General features: G+C 42.1%; 2 protein-coding genes across 5 annotated transcripts; one reads left to right on the forward strand and one right to left on the reverse strand.

Annotated features, from left to right (window-relative positions):
* Positions 1 to 2125: 2125 nt before the first annotated feature.
* On the reverse strand, positions 2126 to 10253 carry enpp4 (ectonucleotide pyrophosphatase/phosphodiesterase 4). 4 transcript variants are annotated; one of them, XM_070543874.1, is made up of 10 exons: positions 10114 to 10253; positions 6127 to 6364; positions 5476 to 5769; positions 5277 to 5381; positions 4999 to 5197; positions 4753 to 4926; positions 3307 to 3576; positions 3130 to 3226; positions 2929 to 3045; positions 2126 to 2829 (listed from the first exon to the last, which is right to left on the reverse strand). In XM_070543874.1, exons 2-9 carry the CDS (start codon positions 6361 to 6363, stop codon positions 2967 to 2969), a joined length of 1455 nt encoding a protein of 484 aa, XP_070399975.1. In that variant the 5' UTR covers position 6364; positions 10114 to 10253; the 3' UTR covers positions 2126 to 2829; positions 2929 to 2966. The 4 variants fall into 4 exon arrangements, 3 of the variants coding, with proteins under 3 accessions (XP_070399975.1, XP_070399974.1, XP_015808013.3); XR_001572418.3 differs by having other exon boundaries at positions 2929 to 3226; XM_070543873.1 differs by having other exon boundaries at positions 2126 to 3045.
* A 7212-nt stretch (positions 10254 to 17465) lies between these two features.
* On the forward strand, positions 17466 to 23023 carry clic5a (chloride intracellular channel 5a). The gene is made up of 6 exons (XM_015952526.3): positions 17466 to 17686; positions 19821 to 19930; positions 20834 to 20959; positions 22358 to 22464; positions 22534 to 22715; positions 22792 to 23023. The coding sequence occupies exons 1-6, from the start codon at positions 17630 to 17632 to the stop codon at positions 22954 to 22956; spliced, it is 747 nt and encodes a 248-aa protein (XP_015808012.1). The 5' UTR covers positions 17466 to 17629; the 3' UTR covers positions 22957 to 23023.
* The last annotated feature ends 225 nt before the right edge of the window (positions 23024 to 23248 follow it).

Genomic DNA, 23248 nt, shown 5'->3' on the forward strand with positions numbered 1-23248 from the left:
TAATCGGCATTGGCCGACATTTGTCCTTAATAAAGCCGATTTATAGACAGGCACATCCTCGGGCAGCCCGGTGCTGTTGCAGAATTTAATTTTTATGTATTTTTACGTTCACTAAGAACATCTGCATAATAAATACTCTAACTTAACTTTATTTAGGTGTCTGACTTCAACACTGAGCAGTGGCCAAAGTTAAGATGTAACAGTTGGTTCAATTCAGAGTTCAAAAACCGATTCAGCTTCAGAAATGTTTTTCCATCAACCGATGTTATTAGTGATATTTTAGCCTGAAAAAAGGTGGAAAACATCTGGATGTAGGTCATGAAAATCGGCCCATAATAATCAGCAGTAGTATTGGCCATTGGCTGACCATGTCTCCTACATATTGGCTGACCTCTACCTCAGACCAACATATATGCAAAAAAGACCATATCCTAATTCTCTTTTGTCATTTAATTTGGAAAATAAAAGAATTAAGGAGAATAGCACCGTGTGTGTGTGTGTGTGTGTGTGTGTGTGTGTGTGTGTGTGTGTGTGTGTGTGTGTGTGTGTGTGTGTGTGTGTGTACAGAAAATTCACTTAATAAAATGCAAACAAATAACATTCATTATAAACATTATTGGATATGTATGCAAGCAGTGCAACATAGAAAGGTGACCTTTGTGCTATTCTATGAATATATATTTAAAAAATATACTGTACACCAAAGTTTTTTTTTCAACCAATGCAAATTTTTAGAAATCAGGACTATCGGTGTCCGATTTTTTTTAAAATAGCTTGTGTTTTATTCAAATTCAAATTAACTTCAATTTGAAGAAAAAAAATCAAAAGCAACCTAAAATACTCATAAGTCCATAAATAAATGTTTAAGGGATTCTTCCTGCCAAGATACTGTCCCCTCATCATTTGGAAAACCCACCTAATTTGTCCCAAATGGCGCACCGTAAAGTTCGATGAAAGGTGGTCTGTATGCTGCCTGATCATTTTTCCTTGCACATTTTGCACTGACTTTTTTTTCCCATTTTCTTTGAAGCATCTAAAAATGTTTAGTCCATGTGACCATTTTCCAAAGGTGGATCCATTTTCTTTACAAATCATGAACTTGTCCGTGAATGAAGTGTGTCTAGAAGACTAACAGCTAGTTCCACGACAGTTTATTTGAAATTAAAAATAAATAACTGATTTATTTAAGCCAACTCAAACATTTTCTAAAAAATAAAATAAAATAAAGCTAATTTGTATTTTGAGGTCAATAAATTAAAACCAACTTTTTTTTTCTCTGTTTTGGCAAATGCTCACATTCACTATTGTACACTCTTAGAACTGAAATTATTATCTAGACTTTTGGTTGCATTTTTTTGTTGGTTTGTTAAAGGGACGTTATGGAAGTGTGACAGCCAAAACATGTATAGAAATAATAAATGTCTTCTTCATACATTCTCCTGCAATGCCCTGGTCCTGTAGAATGAGCCCTGGCATTTTTACTGTGATTGCCTGTTTTTCTGTAAAATCACAGAAAAAGAGAGATGCTCGGGTCGAGCAGGCTGCTTCATGCGTGTTCACGCTCAGGCATCGCCCGTAGCATTTGCTATCCGTAGCTTTAGCAGCAGAGAGTGAGGCAGTGGCAACTCAGCGACTTTGTCGCTGTTCCTAACGCCTAGTGATGAACCTAGCTACATTTCTGAGGACCCTTAGCTACTTTCTGTAGAACTTTCTTCTAGATATTTCCTGCAAATTAGAAACAAAATAGCCATTTTCGCTTCGAACCGTTTTTTGGTCTGACGTTGTTTCGGCTGTCATCAAGGATATAAAAGTTACAGATACTGTGAATGTTACTAGATTGTAGTTCACCTTGTAAGATGTCTGACTCCCATGCAGAAGACCTGGGTTTGATTCTGGATGTGAACATAGTTCATTTAGAGTTTCTTTTTTACATTAATAATATATTTTTTTACATTAAGACGCCCAAATTTTTATTTGAGACTCGCCAAACAGCATTGAATTCACAGATAAAAAAGATGTGGGTTCAACTTTCATTTTGGAACAATTTTTCAAGCAAGGGAAGGGAATGATCTGAGCATGCAGGAGGACTGACCCATCTTAAACCTTTGTCGGCTGTGCTGAAGAGAAAGGTACAGAACCAAATTATTTAATTAATTAGCTGCGCGTTCTCCTGTCCTCTAGGCCACACACACACACGGGACGGTCTCAGCTGTTATTTTCGTGAAGGAGTGTGCACGTACAGCATGCGTGCCTCGTGCACGAGCCTCCTATTGAAGCTGCTGTTACGCTTTTAGCCTGAGGGGGCAATCACGAGCATAAAAATACAAAAGTCTGAAAAGTCCCTTTAACTTAAAATGTCAGTAATGAAATAAATATTAAACATTTGATCTTTTTGCAGCAACTATTCACAGTTTTTAATCCCTGAAAATCAGACGTCTACCCAATTTAGGATGTCTGATCGTTCAATCCAAACTGTGTTTTTAAACGCTAAATATCCACTGACTGGAAAGATTCAACCTATTTCTGTAAATTCCTACTAATCTCCCCTCTTTGATGATTGTCGTTTGTCTCTGGCATCACTTAGACGAAGTATGGCTGATATAGACATTAACCTGCATAGAAATCTTTTTTTTTTCAAACATGTCTTCCCCCTCTGTGAGCAATTAGCAGTTATTAGCTTGAATTAAGGAATTTGTTGGTGCGATAAAGGAACTCGGATTTAAAAAGTAGACCCAACAATAAAAGACTGCATAGTAAGCTTCCAGCGTAAGTGATGCAGAAGCAGCATAACAACATCCATGCCACATAAACTCAGTATTTTGGCGCCATCTGCTGGCAGAACAAACAGATAAAACAACAGAAAATTACAAAAAATATAAAACACACTGTATTTATTTTTGTCTCCATGAAAATGATTCATCTCCTCACCTCAAAAGGAGTCACCACAGTGAACCACTTCTGTCTTATTATGGAGACCAGGACCTGGTGTCCATGGGAAGACTTGGTCCAGATTGGAGGACGGGTCCACAGCAGGAGAGAGCAGACCTGAGGGTTTTTAACATAACTGGCTTCTCCTGCTGCGGTGTGCATGAAGTCAACAAGTAAAGTGCTACACGTGAGGGGTTTTACCCCAATAAGGGTTCATCATCATCGTCGTCGAGGATTTCCAGCCTCCGGAAGGGTCGGGGGTCCGAGGACTGGCGGGACCGCATCAAAACGAAAAGAACTGAGGAGCATCGAGCTCTGTTAGTATCCAAAAAACATTGTTTTAGAAATCAGAAAATTCTTTTGTGTGTCCAGACTTACGGGTGAAGACCGTGAGCAAACTTAGGACGCTGATCACCAGGCCCGCCACCAAAGGGACGTTCCAGCAAGTCTCACTGGACAGAAGACACCGAGCCTGGCTCAGAGAGCCGTTGTTGGGCCGCGGTGGGACCGACAGCAGGTGGCACATCAACGGGTAAACGTCCACGCTCTGCAAACTCTTCATCCGATAGCCTTGACGGAAGCTTGGCCCTGTCGCTGCCAGGAAGGGGTGCATGCTGGGTAGGGAGTTGTCATAGCCGTGATCTCCCACTGAGGAAGGAAAATAAGGGAGTCAATGTCCAAAAGATGTTCTAGAAGCTTGTGGCTCCTCAGCATGGATTTGGGTAAAATTTTGACGTTTCCTGGTCCTGTAGACCTTAAACCTCTGAATAATCTGTCCAACACTAATCAGAGGAACATCGAGATATTTGGTCTTCTAGTGTTTCAGCTGCTCTGGGATGGTCTTCTAGCCTTTTAACTGTTTTAGCACGAGGTGGGGGGGGGGGGGGGGCACATACCCAAGCAGAGAACCAGAACCCGACTGGCATCAATCAGACGTTCCACCGAGAGTTCTACTGGCTTACCAGCAGTGGTGTGTTCAGGCCTTTCAAATGGGGTGGCCCAGAAAGTCTGACTAAGCTACTGCAACACTGAAGCTCCTCTTCTCTGAAGGCTTGGAGGCCAGCTGCTCTACTGCTTGAAGCAGACCTTCAAGAAGCTTTCACCCAGTAAAACCAAAGTGGCGTTGTGATCCTCATGCACAAAACAACTGGCAGCTTCTTCCTTCTGTAGGACTTCAGAGCCAGCCACCAGGCTCCAGCGCATGGACGTAATTTTCACTTTAGAAGTGGGGGGAGTATCTTTACAGTATGCTCTAATGGGAAACAGGCTTCAAAACAAACGGTTGTTTTCCGCTTGGTCCTAGAGCTCAGCCAGTGTCAATTTAATATAGCGTACTTTTGTTTTGGGGTGGTAAAAAGTGCAGGGGTCAAAACTTGACTTTGGAAAAAGTGGGGGGGGGGGGACATGTCCCCCCTGTCCCCCCCAAAATTACGTCCATGCTCCAGCGGCTAGGAAAGGCCCAGGCTCCAACATCTGCCACAGACCTTTGGGCGTGGCCCAGACCTCAACATCTAAGGAACAAAAGGAATTTTCTGTTTGGACATGGTCTTCCAGCCTTTCAGCTGTTTGGAAATGGTCTTCACCTACTATATGCAGGGCAATAACGGTCCTCAACTTCCTGTTGTCTAAGTTCAGTGTGGTACACACGCTGATACCAATCAGAACTGTGTCTACCTTTTAGCTTTGGCGGGGACGATGGCAGAGGAGGTGTTTAGGAAGCTACGGAAGGTAATTATTCCCAACATTTACACAAAAACACTTAGAAATGGTCAAATATCACCATGTGGGCTTATTTATGAGGCGTTTGTTGTAGTTGGTACACACATCTGGGCAGCTTGTTCCCCGTCTTCACTATGGTCCAACCCTCGTCAGCAATCAGAATGATTGGCTGGATGCGCTCATTGTTCCGGTAGTGAAGCCTATCGGGGATTTCCTTCTTCAAGTACGCCATCATGTTGGCGTGGCACTTACTCAATAGTTTAAAGATCTTTTCTGGGTCTGCGAAGTAAAACACGTTAAATTAGAGAATAAAACATCAGGAAGGGAGCGTGGCTAAAGTTTCTTGGGTACCTCTGTTGGGGATGAGGGCAGCGACAGGCGTGAGGTCCACCAGAGTGTAGTTGTCCGGGTGGAGGCAGTCGTCTAGCCGTATGAGGCGATCAGCCGAGCACTGAGCCATGCCGTGATCGCTGGTCACCAAGAGGTTGACGCGACCCCAGAGACCGGTTCTGTTCAGCTCAGAAACCAGCAGGCCGATGTCATCGTCGACCTGGTTGGACAGATTCACCAAGCTCATGGTCTATAACAGACACGAATAACAAAAAAGTATGTGATGGGTTGAACTGCACCTCCTTCATGGCTTTTTCCATTTCTGTAGTGTTGTCTGGTCCAAAAGCGTGGCCCGATCGGTCTGGTTCCTCCCAGTAAAGAGCAGCAAACTTCACCCCTTGCTCCTACCAGAGAAACACAAACATTTCAGACGATGATAGAAACACCAAATGAGATTTCCCAGATTGAAAAAGAACGTTATCTGTAATTTTTGTCCACCTGTCCGTTCCCCGTCATCCAGTTCGTTATGTTCTCTAGCCGCTGCCTGAACGTCATCCCGGGGTTGTAGGGGAAGAAGTGTGTCGGGGTCCTGTTGCCAATGGTTACGTCAGAGCCGGGCCACATCACAGCTGCCGTCTTGTAGCCGGTGTCCAGCGCCGTAAGCCACAGGGGTTCTGCCCCGTTCCACCACATGGGGTCGCTGTCATTCCGGGGGCTGAAGTGTTTGTGGCTGATCGGGTCGTACATGCTACTGGCCAGGATACCGTGAGACTCTGCGTACAACCCGGTCACCTAAAGGTGACCAACAGTTATCTATCCATCTTTCATGAAGAAAAATGGTAATAACCCAGCCAGCATGCATAAGTGGGCTCCATATGGATATAGAAAAGCCAACTGTAGGACCCAGCTGGGTTTGTCTGCTGTGTCCATGGTGGCCCCACAAGGGTTTGCCCACATAGAATTTAACGGGCCCCGCATGGATTTTTAGAGGGACCCAGATGGTTTGATTCATACATGGGCTCCTTAAAATCGATGTGGGGTCAAATCTCTTGGGTCACCGTGGAAACCGCTAACAAACCCCCTTGGCACCCATACAGTTTGCCCATATGCAGCCCACCTATGCATGCTGGCTGGATTAATTAAGTTTACCAGGCTGTAGTGGTTGGGAAACGTCTTGGTGATGAAGACATTCGTAAGCTGCTCCACCAGGACCCCCTGGCTGTAAAGGAGCTTCAGGTTCGGCATGGAAAACCTCTGCAGGTAGTCAGCCCTGAAGCCATCAAAGGAGACCAGCAGCAGAGGAGGCGGACCCTGCTGGGAGGCATCTTTATCTGAGGCTGAAGCGCTGACGCCAAACAGAAAGCCCAGCAGGATTTGAAGAAACATTCTGAAAAGGAGTTGGTGGACAGTTTCAGTTTCACATCCGCAAGCTAACCACTTTTCACGTTTGCTTAAAAAAATAAAGTGACTATGTGTATTTTCCCTGGTAATATGGGGCAGTACATTCCTAAATCATTGCAAGCAAGCAGTATTTTTGTCTTCGAGTAAGACCTTACCAATGGATGGCCATTAGATGGTAAATGGCCTGTATTTGATATAGCGCCTTCTAAAGTCCTGGAACCCCCCAAGGCGCTTTACAACACAATCAGTCATTCACCCATTCACACACACATTCATACACTGGTGGGGATGAGCTACAATGTAGCCACAGCTGCCCTGGGGCGCACTGACAGAGGCGAGGCTGCCGAGCACTGGCGCCACTGGTCCTTTCCGACCACCACCAGCAGGCAAGGTGGGTTAAGTGTCTTGCCCAAGGACACAACGACAGTGACAGACTGAGCGGGGATCGAACCTGCAACCTTTCAATTACGGGGCGAGCACTTAACTCCTGTGCCACCGCCGCCATTAGGGTCAAAGATCCCTGGGAGTGCAGTTTTCGAACGACTACAGGTCGTTCAACCTCCAGCAAAATGACAAGCACATCAGACTCCTTTTCATGTGTCTGACGAGGTAAATGTGTAAAACAACATTTATATATGGAGAAAGTTTTGTAAATGCATTTTGTCCGTAGAAGGAAACATTGCATCTAAGGCCCAATCTCAATACTCGCGGTCTTCAGCAAAGTGCACTTGAAGAAAGGCTTCCAGTGGGTAGTAACACATGTCGGGATGCTGGGTGATGTGATACCTTTCTTAAAAACCTTTATTAACAACTTTCAAACAAGCAACCAAACAATTATTTCTGCACTTCACAATCGTCATCGGTTTTGGGAAAACACGCACTTCACCCAAGTCGCAAGTGCGAAACAATCAATCAATCAAAGATACTTTATTAATCCCAGAGGGAAATTAGAGTTTCAGTACACACAATTCTGAGATCAGACATACATAGGCAAAGACACATGACAAGAATTGGTGACTGTGGTCATTCGCAACCCTGAGTCGCGCTACCTTAATAGAGATAAGAGGGGTTTATATGAGGATTGGTTCAGGTGGAGGGAAAAAAAGGCACTTCAGAGTTACCCTCCACCGGGAGGGCAGCTTTGCTCTGCAAAAAAACACCTCAACAGATATGCAACAGGCTTCAGACAACACAACATAAGTGTCCACTGGGGTGGTGGGTTGGGACTATCCCCATTTCAGTTCCTGCAGCCACGATAAGCAGCGCATGTCACCTCAGTGTGGATAGGGGGAGGAGCATTGAGGTTTGGAGGGTTGCAGTGACCCTGGAACGTTTCAGCGGCCTTCCCGCAGTCCCGCCCAGGCTGGGAAAGGAGACGGAGTTGAGTTGCCATAGCGACAGCACATTCCACATATCTTCTGACAAAAGGGGCGTGATCACCTTCCGCACTTGAGAATCAGGACGCCCATCGCACTCGCAACCCTGGTGGGGATCGCGCAATTGAAGGGCACAATGGTGGAAGTGCGAATATTGAGATTGGGCCTAAGATGGCGACTTAGACCTGCTCCCATGTATTTTAGACCTGATTTTTATGGTTATATGTTCTGAAGCAACCAATATTTTTCAACAAATGGGCATCATTTAATTCATTTTCAACAACATTTTAATGGATGTTTCCAGAGAGTAACAGTAAAAACTACACATTGTGACTTTAATGCATTTCTCTAAAAAATTAATTCAAACCCTCAAACAAAAACCACAGACTTTCTGGTGTTTCATCCTATCGGGTTTCATCTAAAAATCCAGATTAACCCATGTAGATTAAGGCTGCTGGGGGAAAACCGTGTAAACTACATGTTTAGGAATGTCAAAGACAAACTGGCCAAACACGCTGGTCAAAGACCACCTCGGGCTCCTTCCAAGAAAAATAAGACAAAAGCCTGGCATCTGGTTTGTGGACAGAGCTACAAGGCTCAAATCCGTCATTGGAAGGAAAACCCTTCTAGGAAGGCGCAAATGTTTCTGGATTATTAAAGCATGGCTACGATTTGATTCTGTATTTTTGGAAACTGGGACTTCCAGGTAAAGAAAAGTGAGTATGTATATGAATCAGAGTGAGATCATGAGTATGGCTTCTTGTTTAATTGGTTCAACTGCTAGTAAACTCAAACAGACACTCTTCAAATGTGACGTGGTACTAGGGCTGGGCGAAATGGCCTAAAATCAATATCACGATATATTGAGGATTTAACATCAATAACGATAAATGGACGATAATTACAGGTATGTGCAGAAACAAAAGTTGTCCACTAGATGGATTACGTTGAGTCACATTTTTACGTAACTCAAGGTGGTACAGCTTCTTAAAGAGGCATGGATGTTGCTAACCTACACACATCTTTTGATTTTTTTATCATCAAATTTATTGACATGGGAAAAATTATCCCGATAAGTGTCAGAAATTTTGATAACGATAAATTTTCGATTTATTGCCCAGCCCTACGTGGTACTATTTCTATGTGGTCTTTGGAGCACGCAAGTGAAAAATGTATTTGTTTCAAAGAAGATAGAAGCTGCGTAATGAGGTGGGGTCATATTCATGATTATTTAGATCAACTTACAATGACTCACTGAGGTCAAAAAACACCCAACACATCAGAATATTGTCAAAATAAGAGCACCGAGTGGTTCCCAAACAGCGCTCTGCGGGAGCACGAGACCATATATCATGATCTGTGTTCCCTTTCCCAGTTCTAAATCTGTTTATACTTACATTTTCTTCATGAGAATATTTTTCACCACTAATAAACGTAAAATATCTAGAGTTTACATTTTAAGGAGATTGCAGTTACTGATTTAAGCCAGCAGGTGGCAAAATTGTGCTACTTAGTGGCAATTAAAACTTCTAAGACAAAAATTATTTTTTGTATCACAATAGAAACAATTTAAACTACCAAAAATACCTCACATGAATGCTATTTACGCTAAAAGTAAATAAAAAAAATGTATAGGCTTTAGACCAACTATTTGTGTTTATATTATATATATTTATATTTTCCTTGGTCAATCGCTCACAATAAAAGAAAACATGGATAGAAAACAGAGAAGAGCTGCTACGGGAGCCTGGATGTCCAAGATTAATTTGCTAAACTAAAAGTATTTTTGCTTTATTCTCCCTAAAAGATTATAATCTAGAGGGGCGAACAACGGTGGCGTGTGATGAGGTTAAATCCTTGTCTGAAACATGGTGGCAGCTTCATCATGATTCGGGGCTGCGTGTCAGCCGGTGGTGTTTTACCAAAACTGGTGACAGTTGTGTCACATTGTGATTCACCATTTCTGATCAGCGTCATAGAGACAGCAGCTGCTTGTCAGAATGAAAATGCAGCAAAAACACAAACTTAACCGCTTGAATTATAAGAAACCTTGACTAAAATAATTCAGGTTTTCTTCAGGAATAAATTATTCAGGCCTCCAAAATCATGTGTGTCCCGTTTCTAACATTTCTGCATAAACCAACAGTAGCTTTGTAAATGCACAGGAAAGCTGGAAACCACAACCAGGAAGTCGCTGCTCACACTTCAATCTATCTGAACAGCCATTTGGAGTTATATTAGTGGAGGAAAAAATAAAAGCAAAAATGAATCTACAATTCAATGATAACATAGGCAAAGTAAAACTGGCTGAATTTTATTTGGCTAGCTTCCTCGTTTCACGCTGTTTTAATCACGTTACCTGTTAGCAGACCCACAGACAGCCGTGCCCTCACGGTTCTGGTGAAGAACTTCTCTTCCGCTCAATATTTTCCAACCAACATCCTCTCAGCCTCCAAAAATCCACAAACATTTAAGTGTTGTCGAAACAGATCTGAGCTATTTATAACTAATTTCCGGTCTTACATTTCAAAGTAAAAAAAACACCTTTTTGAAAGTCTTCATAGAAACAGAAAATGTTTTACAGTTTCGCTTGGTTTAAGTTTAAAACCTGCAGAAAGTGACAAAAACAATTGAGATTTTTTTAAAGCGGTTTTGTTGCTGAATTATGAAAAACACTACTTTTAATTTGAAGGTAACATCAACAGTGGTGGTTTAAATTGGTTTCAATACAACAAACTTGACGTAATCAGCGTCATCTCAGAACGTAAATTCCACCGAAGAGGGCGTAAAAAGATTGACAGTTTAAACAGCCAACCAGCATCAAGCTCTGATCCCTAGGGCGGGATAAAGTTGTTTACTTATTGGCTGTGTTCGAGATGAGCCAGTTCTGCGCAGATTGGATCAGCGGTGATCGGCAAGCAGTGCTTGCCGGTTAGATTTGTGTCCGACTTGACGCCGACTTGCTCTGACGTCATGCATACGTAGGCAACGATAACCTCATGAGATCAAGGCGGCCGCAGATTTTGGAGCAAGGCGCTGCAGTTTCTCTCCACCGGCTGCAAAACCTAGGGGATGACGGGAAACGCCTGGCTCTCACCCGATCTAAGATCTGATTGGTTCATATTTTGATCCAAACATCCGGTGGTAGAACATGAAATGTTAGTTGAACATTATAGGCCATAAAGAGAAATGTGATTTGTGTTCTTTTGTCACGTTTCCTATGAGCACACTAAACCTACAGCTGATAACCTTTACTTATTATTACAGTCATGTCTTCATATACAATATATGATATCCACAAGCACGTGAGGATGTGTTTCAGCTGCTAACAGGCACCAGAATTAAAATCGAAAATTAAACAAGTGAGAACGCTAACGCGATATCTTCATCCATCGTCACCCGCGAGCTACACGCTGGAAATTGTGTCTTTCAGCCACCTGCTGCTTCCATCTGCTCTCGTCTGTTTTCCAGGCGAGGCGCAGCTCAACTCGAACACGGCCATACATATTTATATATATGTATACATCTATCTATCTATCTATCTATCTATCTCTCTCTATATATATATATATATATATATATATATATACATATATATACTGAGTTCTTCAATTTGTCGTTATAGATAAAAAATATTTTGAAAACCCAAATATATTTGTTTTGGTGCAAAATCTGTCATTAAGATAAATCTAAATTATATTTCTAAATGAAATATCTATCTATCTATCTATCTATCTATCTATCTATCTATCTATCCATCCATCCATCCATCCATCCATCCATCCATCCATCCATCCATCCATCCATCCATCCATCCATCCATCTATCATCTATCTATCTATCTATCTATCTATCTATCTATCTATCTATCTATCTATCTATCTATCCATCCATCCATCCATCCATCCATCCATCCATCCATCCATCCATCTATCTATCTATCTATCTATCTATCTATCTATCTATCCATCCATCCATCCATCCATCCATCCATCCATCCATCCATCCATCCATCCATCCATCCATCCATCCATCCATCCATCCATCCATCCATCCATCCATCCATCCATCCATCCATCTATCTATCTATCTATCTATCTATCTATCTATCTATCTATCTATCTATCTATCTATCTATCTATCTATCTATCTATCTATCTATCTATCTATCTATCTATCTATCTATCTATCTATCTACACACACACACACACACACACACACAACAGACATAATGTATCTCCCTTTGAAAGCAGAACATGCTAAGCTTGTGGGCTTTCTGTTGCATGAATACATTTGAACCTGGAAGTGAAACAATGGTAGCAGATGGCAGAAGAGTTTCACAAATCACTTTCCTTTTGGCAAATGTTGGCTTTGGATGTCTTGAGTTTATTTGTAAGCTCAATGAATTGACTTGCTCGATAAAACAAATTTTGCAGAAACAGATCAAGCCAAACTGGCCATTCAATACACTTTTCATAAGTTTGTTTGTTTGTTTGTTAATTCGTTCATTCATTTGTACATCTGCTTCTTAACCAAAACCAGGTTACAAGGCCAAATTACGAGGCCTAGATAGATCCCTAGACCTCAATCTGAATATTTTAATCCAGAGGGTCTCAGGGCGGTCACATGTGCACTGACCGACATCCAAGTCGATCCAGGTCGATCTTATTGTAATAAGCTGGGAGTCTTTATCCTAGTTTACATGCAAATTAGAACACCGGCCTCTCAAATAAGGTTCTTTCCACTCCGGTACAGTAGGTGGCGACATCCCTCTTTTCATGTCGGCATTCTATCGGTTAGCTTATAGCAGCACAAGCAGTACACAGAGGCTGGTGGGAAGTGAAGCAGACAGAGTTGAAATAGGATATGCACAATTGCTGAAGGAATGCACAACAACGCTGCAGCACAGCTTGTTTGGTACGTACTGTTCTCCTTTATGGTGTTACGCATGTTGCTTTGTGACGATGGTCTTGTCTGCGTTCTCGTCACTTCCACAACGCGAGCGTCCTACCAGTTTAGTTCGGCTGACCCGATTACATGCGGAACGTATTCAGATTACTAACGCATTATCTGGGTGCTTCAGCTCGATTAGAACCAGTTTGCCTTCAGCCAGACTAACGTGTTTACATGCGTGTGAAAAAACAGACATGAGTCTTTTGAGGGGAATCCTTCGGTTTTCTGATGCACATGTGAACACACTGACTGAGGCTTTCAGAGTAACTGCAAGATTCCACCTCTTCTTGGTGGGAAAACTCAGAAACACCTCTTACGGAAGGCATCCAGAGATTACTTTATCAGATGCTTGAACCATCTTGGCTGGCTTCTATCAATAAGGACACCCTCATCTCCCTTTTATATCTGCTTCAATCTATCTCAGTTGTGAACAAGACACTGAGACCCTATAACACCTGGAGTAGGAACTCATTACCAACACGGATGGACCCAGACTTGGGCATGTGGATCTTAATCCCAGTTGCTTCACAATCAGCGGTAAATCAATCCAGATTTTGTAATTACATAAAAGCAGCAGTGAAAGGTTGTGTACTTTAGTTGTATTCTCCTTTAATGACTTGTCGTTTCATTCATCTAATGATGAATGTACGTAATGGTACGCTTTGATTAGGTAGTCCTTTCTTGGCATCAAACCGATCTGCTGTGTACCTTGGCACCCACTGCCTGACCTCGTCTCCCAGAATTGGTCTCTTCAAAGTGCGTGGTAATGAACCCCCAGATAAAGTTGAGAACAAATTTGAAGAACCAACATTTTCCCACAGAAGCCAGTTACTGGGTCAGTGGGGTGCTTTATGAGGAGCCCAGATTTCTCTGCACCTAATGAGATCATAGTGAAGACCAAAGAAATGAATTGGGGTATGAGGTTTCAGAGGTGAAAGTAGAGAATAGAAACTCATCATGCAGACGAAATGGTCAAAAAGTCACCCCAGCCAGTCTTACTCCACTCCCACTTCCTGTTTGAAAAAGTGCAACAAATGTTGTTGCCTGGCAGAAGGAGAGGGCGGAGCTGCTAAAAAATACACACACACACACACAGGCTCACAACAACATTGTGACATCATAATGTTCCAAGGAATGTCATAGTGTACCTCTTAGCCAATAGCAATGGCAGATTTAAGTTCAAATGCAATGCAGTTTTTACCTGAAGAGGGCGCAGTACTGACAGTTTTAGGCAGAATATTTAAATTTTAACTACGAGCTAAAGTGCAACATTATTGACTACACGTGTCCACAGCATGATCAGACAGTTATTTGTATGGTTTATCAGCAAAAAATAGTTGATTTGCGGGTGACATGCTCTTTAAACAGAAGACTAGGCAGCTTTGCTTGCTTTTAGAACCAAAATCAAAACCTATCTACTCACTTCATTTTTTAACACCTTAATCTAAAAGCCTAAATGTCTCCCAAACCTTTATTAGTGTCTACAGGAGTCGTTCATCACTAAATTAAACAAATCAGCTGTGTTCATGATCTAAACCATGTAGGAAATGTCCTGGAAGCAGACTGCAGCGCTAGCGCTGTAGCGCTTGTCCAACAGACCGGACCGCCACTCTGAAGTTGCAAATGCGGTATTCTGGCCACAGAGGGCGGTGGGGGTCTGAGGGATGTTTCATTAACTCTGTAAAGGTTCATTTATAAAATTATTTAAAAATATGAAAAAGTTGTTACCTTTAATGTAAACCCATCAACATCACTGCATCTCCTGAGTTAAAAATGAAGTAAAAACAATCAGACATTAGCAAAAAAAAAATAAAATAAAAGAAGAGAGAAATCTAAACATACAATATATACTGTAAAATTCGTAGATAAACACATCCTCATCTTCATCATCAGCCTCTGAGAAGGCAATCACCTGAGGATGATTGACCTAAAGTCACGCTTTAGAAGAAATCCACTTGTCAATAAACCACCTTTTGGTGAGTGAAAAAACTCTGGACTTCTAATCTGTTGTTCTTTGTTTCATGCAGCTGCTGTGTTTGTGTTGTTGATGGGATGAGCTGATGGTGGAGTGGGTAGTCACTGTTTCTAAATATAAGTGGAGTTGAGCTGGCAAGAATGTTCTCACTCAGATGGTTGGAAGGCGGCTGCTGTCGCGTGGCCTTGTAAAACTGACTTATCCAACGATCTGTCCATTTATAGATAAGATAAGTAGGCATAGTCTACAAATTCATCTCTATTGTCCAGTTCCAATGAGGGACAACGAAGCTCGAACTTTGACACAAACATTCAAGCATTGGACATTGCAGTGGAATTAAAGACATCATTGTTCACAGGACAAAAGTAATAATTTCACATGATTCTTACACATTTACTGCTAAACTGAACTTTACTACCCGCTGAAAATTGCTAGCTAAGAATAGCTAGCCCGGGGGCACAGAGTTGTAAAATCTTGGTCAACACAATGATAGTATATTAATATCTTCACTTGATGAAGAATCAGGCCAGTTCCATGTGACTTTATTTTTTTTTATTTTATTACTTTTCTAAATAACTGGTGAAAATAAGTTGAGAAGTAGACTTATATTCGTTGGACCGGATGTCGACTCTACTAGAAATTGAAACATCTGCCAGGAAGTGGATGGTCTTTAACAGGTTCTTCTCTAAACCCCTGTATTTGTGTAAGGCATTGTTAGTCAGAGGACTCCAAAGCGATTAAAGGTTGGTTTATGCTTGACGCGTCCGCGAGGTCCGCGCGGAAAAGTTGCGTCATTTTGCGTCATTTTAACAACCACGCCCCTCCACCGCGTCTCCGCAAGGCCCAAGATTTCCGCAACGCGCACCTCGGAAAATTTCTAACCACGCGGACGGACGGACGCGGAAAAACATGGCGGACCAGCACGGCAGAGGTTCATAAATACAGACATTTGTATGATTCAGCTCTCAGAGATCACCGTGATCAACATGTTGTTAATAATTCTTGGAGAGAAATAGCTCGCACTGTCGGAAAAGACGAGAACGCTGTTAAAAATGCTGAAATAACATGTTATAAACAGTAATTTCTACTTCTACTATGGTGTAGTGTTGGATGCATGCTGTAGAGCTCCATGCTGCCCCGTTCAGTTTGGGAGAATATTGGCTCACCGCAGAGACAAGCCGCACAAACCATAAACGCTGCGAGTTGTGAAGCGCGTTCCAGCCGCGAGCCGCATCACCGCGCGGAAAGTGAATGCGTCAAGCATAAACCAAGCTTAACACTGCAGTCCGTCATTTAAAAATTCACACACACTTTCCCAAACTGGTTGATATAAGCTACAGTTATGGCTGTTACATGCATACTGACCAACGATTGATCCAGGTTGGTCTTACTGTAATAAGCTGGGAGTCTTTATCCTAGTTTACATGTGCATTAGAAACCAACCTCTCAAATAAAGATTGTTCCACTCCTGTGCAGTAGGGGGCGACATGCACCCTTTCATTTAGGCATTTTTCTGGTTAGCGTATAGCAATACAACACTTTTGAAATGCATGTAAGAACGAAAAGGATCTTTTATATAGCGCCTCTCCAGTTAAAAATCAGAAAGCGCTTCACAAGAACAAAAAAAATTCTAAATACAAAAAAAAATACCTTCAAAAAATTATTCAAAAACATGGTTAAAGTTAGAAGAAAACAAAATTATAAATAAAATTAATCATTAAAAAGGGACCTACTGATGTAAGGAAGGTGAAAAATTAAAGAAAAATTACAGAACATGAATAGAAAAGAAGGAAATCAATGGATCTCGGGAACGGTGGATTTGGTAGAAAGAGCAGGACAAGGAGAGGGTGATGATGAAGGTCACACCAAGCCAGTCTGATCAGGTGAGTTTTCAGCTGCTTTTTAAAGGAGACCACTGAGTCCACTGATCTCAGGCTCAGGGGGAGAGAGTTCCAGAGTCTGGGGGGCCACAGCACCAGATGATCTGTCACTTCTGGTCTTTAGCCTGGTGCGCTGCACATGTGAACACCTTATTCCGGCTGAAGTTGAACCAAACTGGATTAGTCCTAATCGAGATAACGTACCCACATAATGCGTTTAGAAAACCGAATTCTCTACGTGTAAACGACATCCCAGCTTAGCTGAGCTGTGACCAACCTGGGCAATCCCCCTTCCAGAGTCGCCAAAACCGTGGATGCGGTCTTCTGATAAAATAATTGCCACAGGCCTCAACAAGACTCTGACGTGTAACACCATCAAAGAGTAGAGTACAAACAAAATGTACTGTGCTGCCGCATTGTTGTCATCCAGTGATTCAGCCATTGGGCACAACCTGCCTTTACTCCTGCTTTTCTCTCGCCGCTGTTTACCACTACTGTGCTGCTACAGGAGGATCTCTGTTGACATCTTTGTGCACATGCACAAGTGGTTGGGTGGCAAGAGAACATGCAATACGTCCTGCTGTCATGTGCAACCATGGACGTAGTTTTGACTTTAGAAGTGCTGTGTTACAGCCAAAACTGCAACTACAGACTACAAAGAAATGCTGATTATGGTCTTTCTTCAAGGAGAATTATCGATTAATACAACTCCAAATAAATATGGTGTGCAATACCCAGCAAACATGGGATCCTTGGGTTTTGGTCAGTCTAAGATGGTGAAAATGACTTTGTGATGTAAAATCATTCAGACACGAGTCAGAGTTGTAAAAGGTGAGAAGGGCAAAGCCACCTTAGGTGACCAGTGATTGCGTCCACATTACTACTTAGGCACCCCTCACATGGTCCACTCCACCCCCTGGCATTCACCCTCAGAGCTGCTTTGGGACGGAGCCGATTGGATCTGGACGAGAATCAGCTGCAAACTGAGACAGCTCACACGAGACACAAGCTCACATCTGAACTGGTTCAAACACACGCTGACGAGCAGAGGGTTGTTCCTCCAACCATGACGGATTCTGCTGCTGAGGAGGACAAGGACCCTGATATTGAACTATTTGTCAAGGTGAGCTTTTGAGGTATTTTTGTATGTACTGATCACAAGGTCTTGTTTACTTTCAAAACTCTGCATGACTGTTTTTATTTTAAAGTCATGCGTGTTGTCTAGAAATGTTGCTTTGATGTTTGCAAGTGGAAAAGGTGGCTCAAACCTCTGAAATGATCAGCAAGCGGCGTGTGTCCAGAGCGGCTCCTTTAAGAGCGTGCATGCCTTGTTGTTGTTGTTGTTGGGTGCAGATTTTCCGTGTGATAACCTGATACCCACGTGTACTGGCAATCTCTCCCCTTCTCTTTCCCACTGAATTATTTCTGGGGTCCCTTCAGTATTAAGAGCAGCATCTTAAAATAGTTATTTATTGATTGTCTAAATTATGTAGAAACATGTTGCTTATTAATGAGCAAACTTTGAACGTGTGCATTAGTTTGCTGGGCAAAACGTGATGCTTATATGTGCAGATAAAATGAGATGTAGAAATATGGAAAACATCTCAGTTTTGACTCCATTTGAAACCATTTTGTCATTTTCAGCAGGAGCTTTATTGAAATTTGTACTACGGTAAATATTTCAGTTTTTATGTTATGTTTGTTTTAAAAAGACATGTGAAGTTCACCTGTTAATCTTGTTATTTTTATAGGAATACTGACTTACATTGTACTACAAGCTGCATTAGCCTTGATTTAATATTAGAAATGTGTTTTTCTTACTGTGGAAGTTAAAGGGTACATGACTGGATCGGGTGAGTTAAGGGCTGTTTGGAAAACCTGACTTAAAAGGTCAACTTGGCTGAAAAACAAGATTTTTATTAATTTAATTGGTCAATGAGTTCATCGTGCAGGCTGAACATGAAAATAGTCTCCTACGCCTCTCTCCCGCATTAGCTTCTGATAGAAAATTGACGGTAAAACGCTAGGATCTGAAAATCCTGACAGATCTACATCACACTGTCACTTAACATTCATGGATTCACCCATCTTGGCTCACGACAAGGAAGGCTGAGGTTGGTTTAGCGTTCAGAAAACAGCAGAGAACGTCTTGGCTAGTAGAAGCTAACCGTTTGCATTTGTAACTCCACCACACAGCAGAACTCCTTCAGACTTGTGATATTTGTGGAAATAAAACATCAGAGCAAACAGAATCAGTGGTAGAGTTGACTGATTACTGTTAGCCAATCGGAGGAGAGATGTTCATTTTTCAGGCAATAGGAGTCCTAAGCCTACCGTCTTCTGCCACTTTTTCCTTCAGCTGACTTCTCCATGCTGAAACGGGTGCACCGGAACTTTTATTCCCCAGTGTGCGACTGACAAGGCATTCATTTCTACTAGAAACCAAAGCAAATATATTAACAACAGGAGTGAGGTTGGTCGTTGACACTCCGTTTAAAGAGTATGTCGTCTGTGTTGTTTTTGCAAATTTTATATAGATTTAGAACTCTAGCTGAATTAACATTTATAGGAAATTCCTGAAACGGGGAAAACTCCAGATTGCAGCTATAAATTTGTATCAAAATGACTAAAATTATGCATAAAATTCTTTACTTTTTTTTCCATGCAAAAGAAATCAATGTTAGCTTCTTTAGGAATTTCATAGATAGGCTCCGATCCCTAAATGAAAAAAAAAAACTTGATTTGAAAACTGCTTTATGTAAAATTAGCATGTTTCCTTAGAGTGATTGTAGCTGCAAAATAGAAAGTTACATTATTTTTTAAGCTCATACACACGTTTACCGTTTCAGAACCAGAGGTTCAAATGTGCAGTGAAGCGGCTAATGGAAGCTCTGTGTATTATTCATGTTGAACTGGTGTCTCATTACAGTGTCCTGTTGCAGCTTCACACATGCAGACACACAAACAAGCAAGCCACTAACTCTGACTTGTAATCGCATCTGGCAAAGCTTTAGATTTATATTCTCAGCACCTACATGAAACTCTCTGTTTCTGAATGCCCCATTGATGTGCATTAAGGTCACATGTCCCCACAAACCACATTGACCAGAACATGATTATAATGGTCTTATATCTATTGTAGAAGCCTTATGTTCTGCTGCTGCTTTCTTTTATCTTCAGTGTCCCTAATTCTAAACCGTAACTGTGACGTGTGTGTGTGTGTGTGTGTGTGTGTGTGTGTGTGTGTGTGTCTACAGGCTGGAAGTGATGGTGAAAGCATTGGAAACTGTCCTTTCTCCCAGCGCCTCTTCATGATCCTTTGGCTGAAAGGCGTGGTCTTTAACGTGACTACCGTTGACCTCAAACGGTAATGATGACCTGTCCTACCTAGAGCTTTCATTCTAGACTTTACATTTCATCTAAACAAATATCGAAGAAACTTTTTTTAATTTAGAGACCAATTGTTTCTCAACTTTGCCTAGACTTAAAGATAAACTTTGTTCAATGGTTAAAAGCAAATGTATTTGTCAAATTCTGTATTGCATTAAAAGTTACAGTCCCATTAGTTATCACACACTGGTGAATGCATTTCTCCGCGTTTGACCCATCCCCTGGGCGAGCGGTGAGCTGCAGACAAGGCTGCGCTCTGGACCTATTTGATGGTTTAACCCCCCAATCCAACCTCTTAAAGCTGAGCGTCAAGCGGGGAGGGCATTGGGTTACATTTGTCAAGTTTTTGATATGACCCGACCGTGGATTTGAACCCACAATCTCCCAGTCTCAGGAGGGACTCATAACACTAGGCCACTGAGCTGGTTTATAACATTCAAACCATCCACTTCTCCTTCCTACTGCTTGTTGAACCTACCTGAGCCTCAAAACTATTCAGTGTAGTTTCTGGTCAGCAGATGCGGAGATGCTCAAGTTCATGGCTAAAGAACCACTGAAACCAGTTCGAAAACAATAAGGAAGGAGGTCTTAAGATCGAAGTAATGTTAGCTAGATGGAGCACACCCAAAAAAAAAAATTCTACTCTGAACTCTGTATAATAATATACCAAAATTATAATGATGAATATAAAATTGCTAATTTAAATCTGATTAAAACTGTTTTTTTAAATGCATGTTTTGGACCAGAAGCGACTTTCAAAAAATAGTGGTTGAGTTACGGCCTAAAAATATCTACATTCTGCGTGTAATAATGCCAGAAATTTTAATTTATTGAGTTTATCATTGATTGCGTATTTAGAAAATGTTTTGTATCTGAACAGAAAACCAGCTGATCTTCACAATCTGGCTCCAGGGACACATCCGCCATTCCTCACCTTCCAGGGCAACGTTCTCACTGATGTCAACAAAATAGAGGAATACCTAGAGGAGATGCTGGCTCCACCAAAGTAGGCCATGAGCACATGAGCACACATTAGGGATGCACCTATATGAAAATATGGGCCGATATTGATATCCAATAATAATATCGCTGTTAAACCCGACAGCCTATATTTACCAATATTACATTAATATAAGAAGGAATGTAAGAAAATTTCAATTCACTGAAATATTGTGATATTTTGTGTAATGACACTGAATCGATATTTAAAAGCAGCACATGCTTTTTTTTATTTCCACGCAAACATTTGCTATACATTTTTTTGTGCGATAACACTTGGAGGCATCCGGCCTGTTTTTCAATTATGTTCAGTCAAAAATGTCACAAATATTGTCTGACTTAAGCTGTCGCAAGATATTTGGCCAGATTATTGCCAATAAAGACCCAAGTTTAAGAAAGATTTTTTATTTATAAAGGGTGGCGTGCCACCTCCGGGTCGGGGGAGAGGTCCTATCTCAAGTGGAGGAGTTTAAGTATCTCGGGGTCTTGTTCACGAGTGAGGGTAGGAGGGATCGGGAGATCGACAGGCGGATTGGATCGGCGTCTGCAGTGATGCGGACGCTGAGCCGATCTGTCGTGGGGAAGAGGGAGCTGAGCCAGAAAGCCAGGCTCTCGATTTACCGGTCGATCTACGTCCCAATCCTCACCTATGGTCATGAGCTTTGGGTAATGACTGAAAGAACGAGATCGCGGATACAAGCGGCCGAAATGAGTTTCCTCCGTAGGGTGGCCGGGCTCAGCCTTAGAGATAGGGTGAGGAGCTCGGACATTCGGGAGGGACTCGGAGTAGAACCGCTGCTCCTCCGGATCGAAAGGAGCCAGTTGAGGTGGTTTGGGCATCTGGTCAGGATGCCTCCTGGACGCCTCCCTGGGGAGGTGTTTCGGGCATGTCCTGCCGGCAGAAGGCCCCCGGGTCGACCCAGGACACGTTGGAGAGGTTACATCTCCAATCTGGTCCGGGAACGCCTTGGGGTCCTGCCGGAGGAGCTGGTGGACAAGGCCGGGGAGAGGACGGCCTGGAGCTCCCTAGTTGGGATGCTGCCCCCGCGACCCGGACCCGGATAAGCGGAGGAAGACGAGACGAGACGATAACATATTATTATCGTAAACTAACACTACACAGATGTACACTTCTGAGATGATTACTGTCCCCGTCATATAACCAAACAATTATGCATTATCACCCTCTTCTGAAACTGATACACAAATGGCTACTCGATGGAAAAAAAATATTGTTTGTTAATATCGGCCCAGTTTCACATATCGGACCAACACCAATATGTTAAAAAATTACTAAAATCATCCAATACTGATAGTTGATCATTAATCATGCATCCCTAGCACACATACTTAAAAAAATCAGGTGGACTGGACCAAATCCTGATCCTGAATTCTGTTTTTTCAGGTATCCCAGACTTGCAGCAAAGAACCGTGAGTCTAACATAGCAGGGAATGATATATTCGCCAAATTCTCTGCTTACGTCAAAAATACGAGGCCAGAAAAAAATCGAGGTGAGAACAAAATGTTTGTAACCTGTTGGATTATGGTCTTGTGAGCTGTAAATAATCCATGTGTTCCAGCATTGGAGAAAACACTAAACAAAGCTTTGGCTAAGTTGGATGAGTACTTGAAGACTCCTCTCCCTGATGAAGTTCAGTCAGGATGCCTCAGTGGTGAGGGAGAATCCATCCGTAAATACCTGGATGGTGACGAGCTGACGCTGGCTGATTGCAACCTTCTCCCTAAACTTCATGTTGTCAAGGTACACCGCCTCTTATTGGTTTATTTTGGTCTGATCTTCAAATTTGGCCTTCAGAGCTCTTAACTTGTGTTGGCAGGTGGTTGCAAAGAAATTCAGAAACTACGACATCCCATCTGAATTCAGAGGGGTGTGGCGATACCTTGGTAACGCCTACAACCGCGACGAGTTCTCCAACACGAGCGCAGCCGATGTGGAAATCGAGCTAGCTTACAAAGATGTGGCTAAGAGACTTGGCAAATGAGCTGAACATACCGGCAAGAACAGCATCTGTTTTTCTTTGATTTGTAATAAATCATCTTTTAAAAGTACAGTAAATACACTCTTCACACTTGATATGATGTTTGTAACGCTAATGTGCTAAATAGGCTTAAACCAGGCGGAATAGCAGTGATTAATAACAGAATTAATCCATTTTAAATGTGTTGTACAATAGCAGAGTCCTCAAAACAGTTTTAATGACAGTATTTTTCAGAAAATATTATGGAAAATCTTAAAACATTTGTTCTTTTTTAGTAATAAAGACACGGGTTTAA

This window comes from Nothobranchius furzeri, chromosome 14 (genome assembly GCF_043380555.1).
Source record: "Nothobranchius furzeri strain GRZ-AD chromosome 14, NfurGRZ-RIMD1, whole genome shotgun sequence".
Lineage (NCBI taxonomy): Eukaryota > Metazoa > Chordata > Actinopteri > Cyprinodontiformes > Nothobranchiidae > Nothobranchius > Nothobranchius furzeri.

What these genes read in the sequence shown, in the direction of transcription:
- enpp4 (XM_070543874.1), bottom strand. Translation starts at nt 6,363, where the DNA reads ATGTTTCTTCAAATCCTGCTGGGCTTTCTGTTTGGCGTCAGCGCTTCA. An exon ending in TTCCCAACCACTACAGCCTG is followed by an intron (nt 5,770 to 6,126) that starts GTAAACTTAATT and finishes GGTCACCTTTAG; the next exon opens with GTGACCGGGTTGTACGCAGA. An exon ending in GATGATGAACCCTTATTGGG is followed by an intron (nt 3,046 to 3,129) that starts GTAAAACCCCTC and finishes AAAAACCCTCAG; the next exon opens with GTCTGCTCTCTCCTGCTGTG.
- clic5a (XM_015952526.3), top strand. Translation starts at nt 17,630, where the DNA reads ATGACGGATTCTGCTGCTGAGGAGGACAAGGACCCTGATATTGAACTA. An exon ending in GAGGCCAGAAAAAAATCGAG is followed by an intron (nt 22,465 to 22,533) that starts GTGAGAACAAAA and finishes CATGTGTTCCAG; the next exon opens with CATTGGAGAAAACACTAAAC. An exon ending in CTAAACTTCATGTTGTCAAG is followed by an intron (nt 22,716 to 22,791) that starts GTACACCGCCTC and finishes TTGTGTTGGCAG; the next exon opens with GTGGTTGCAAAGAAATTCAG.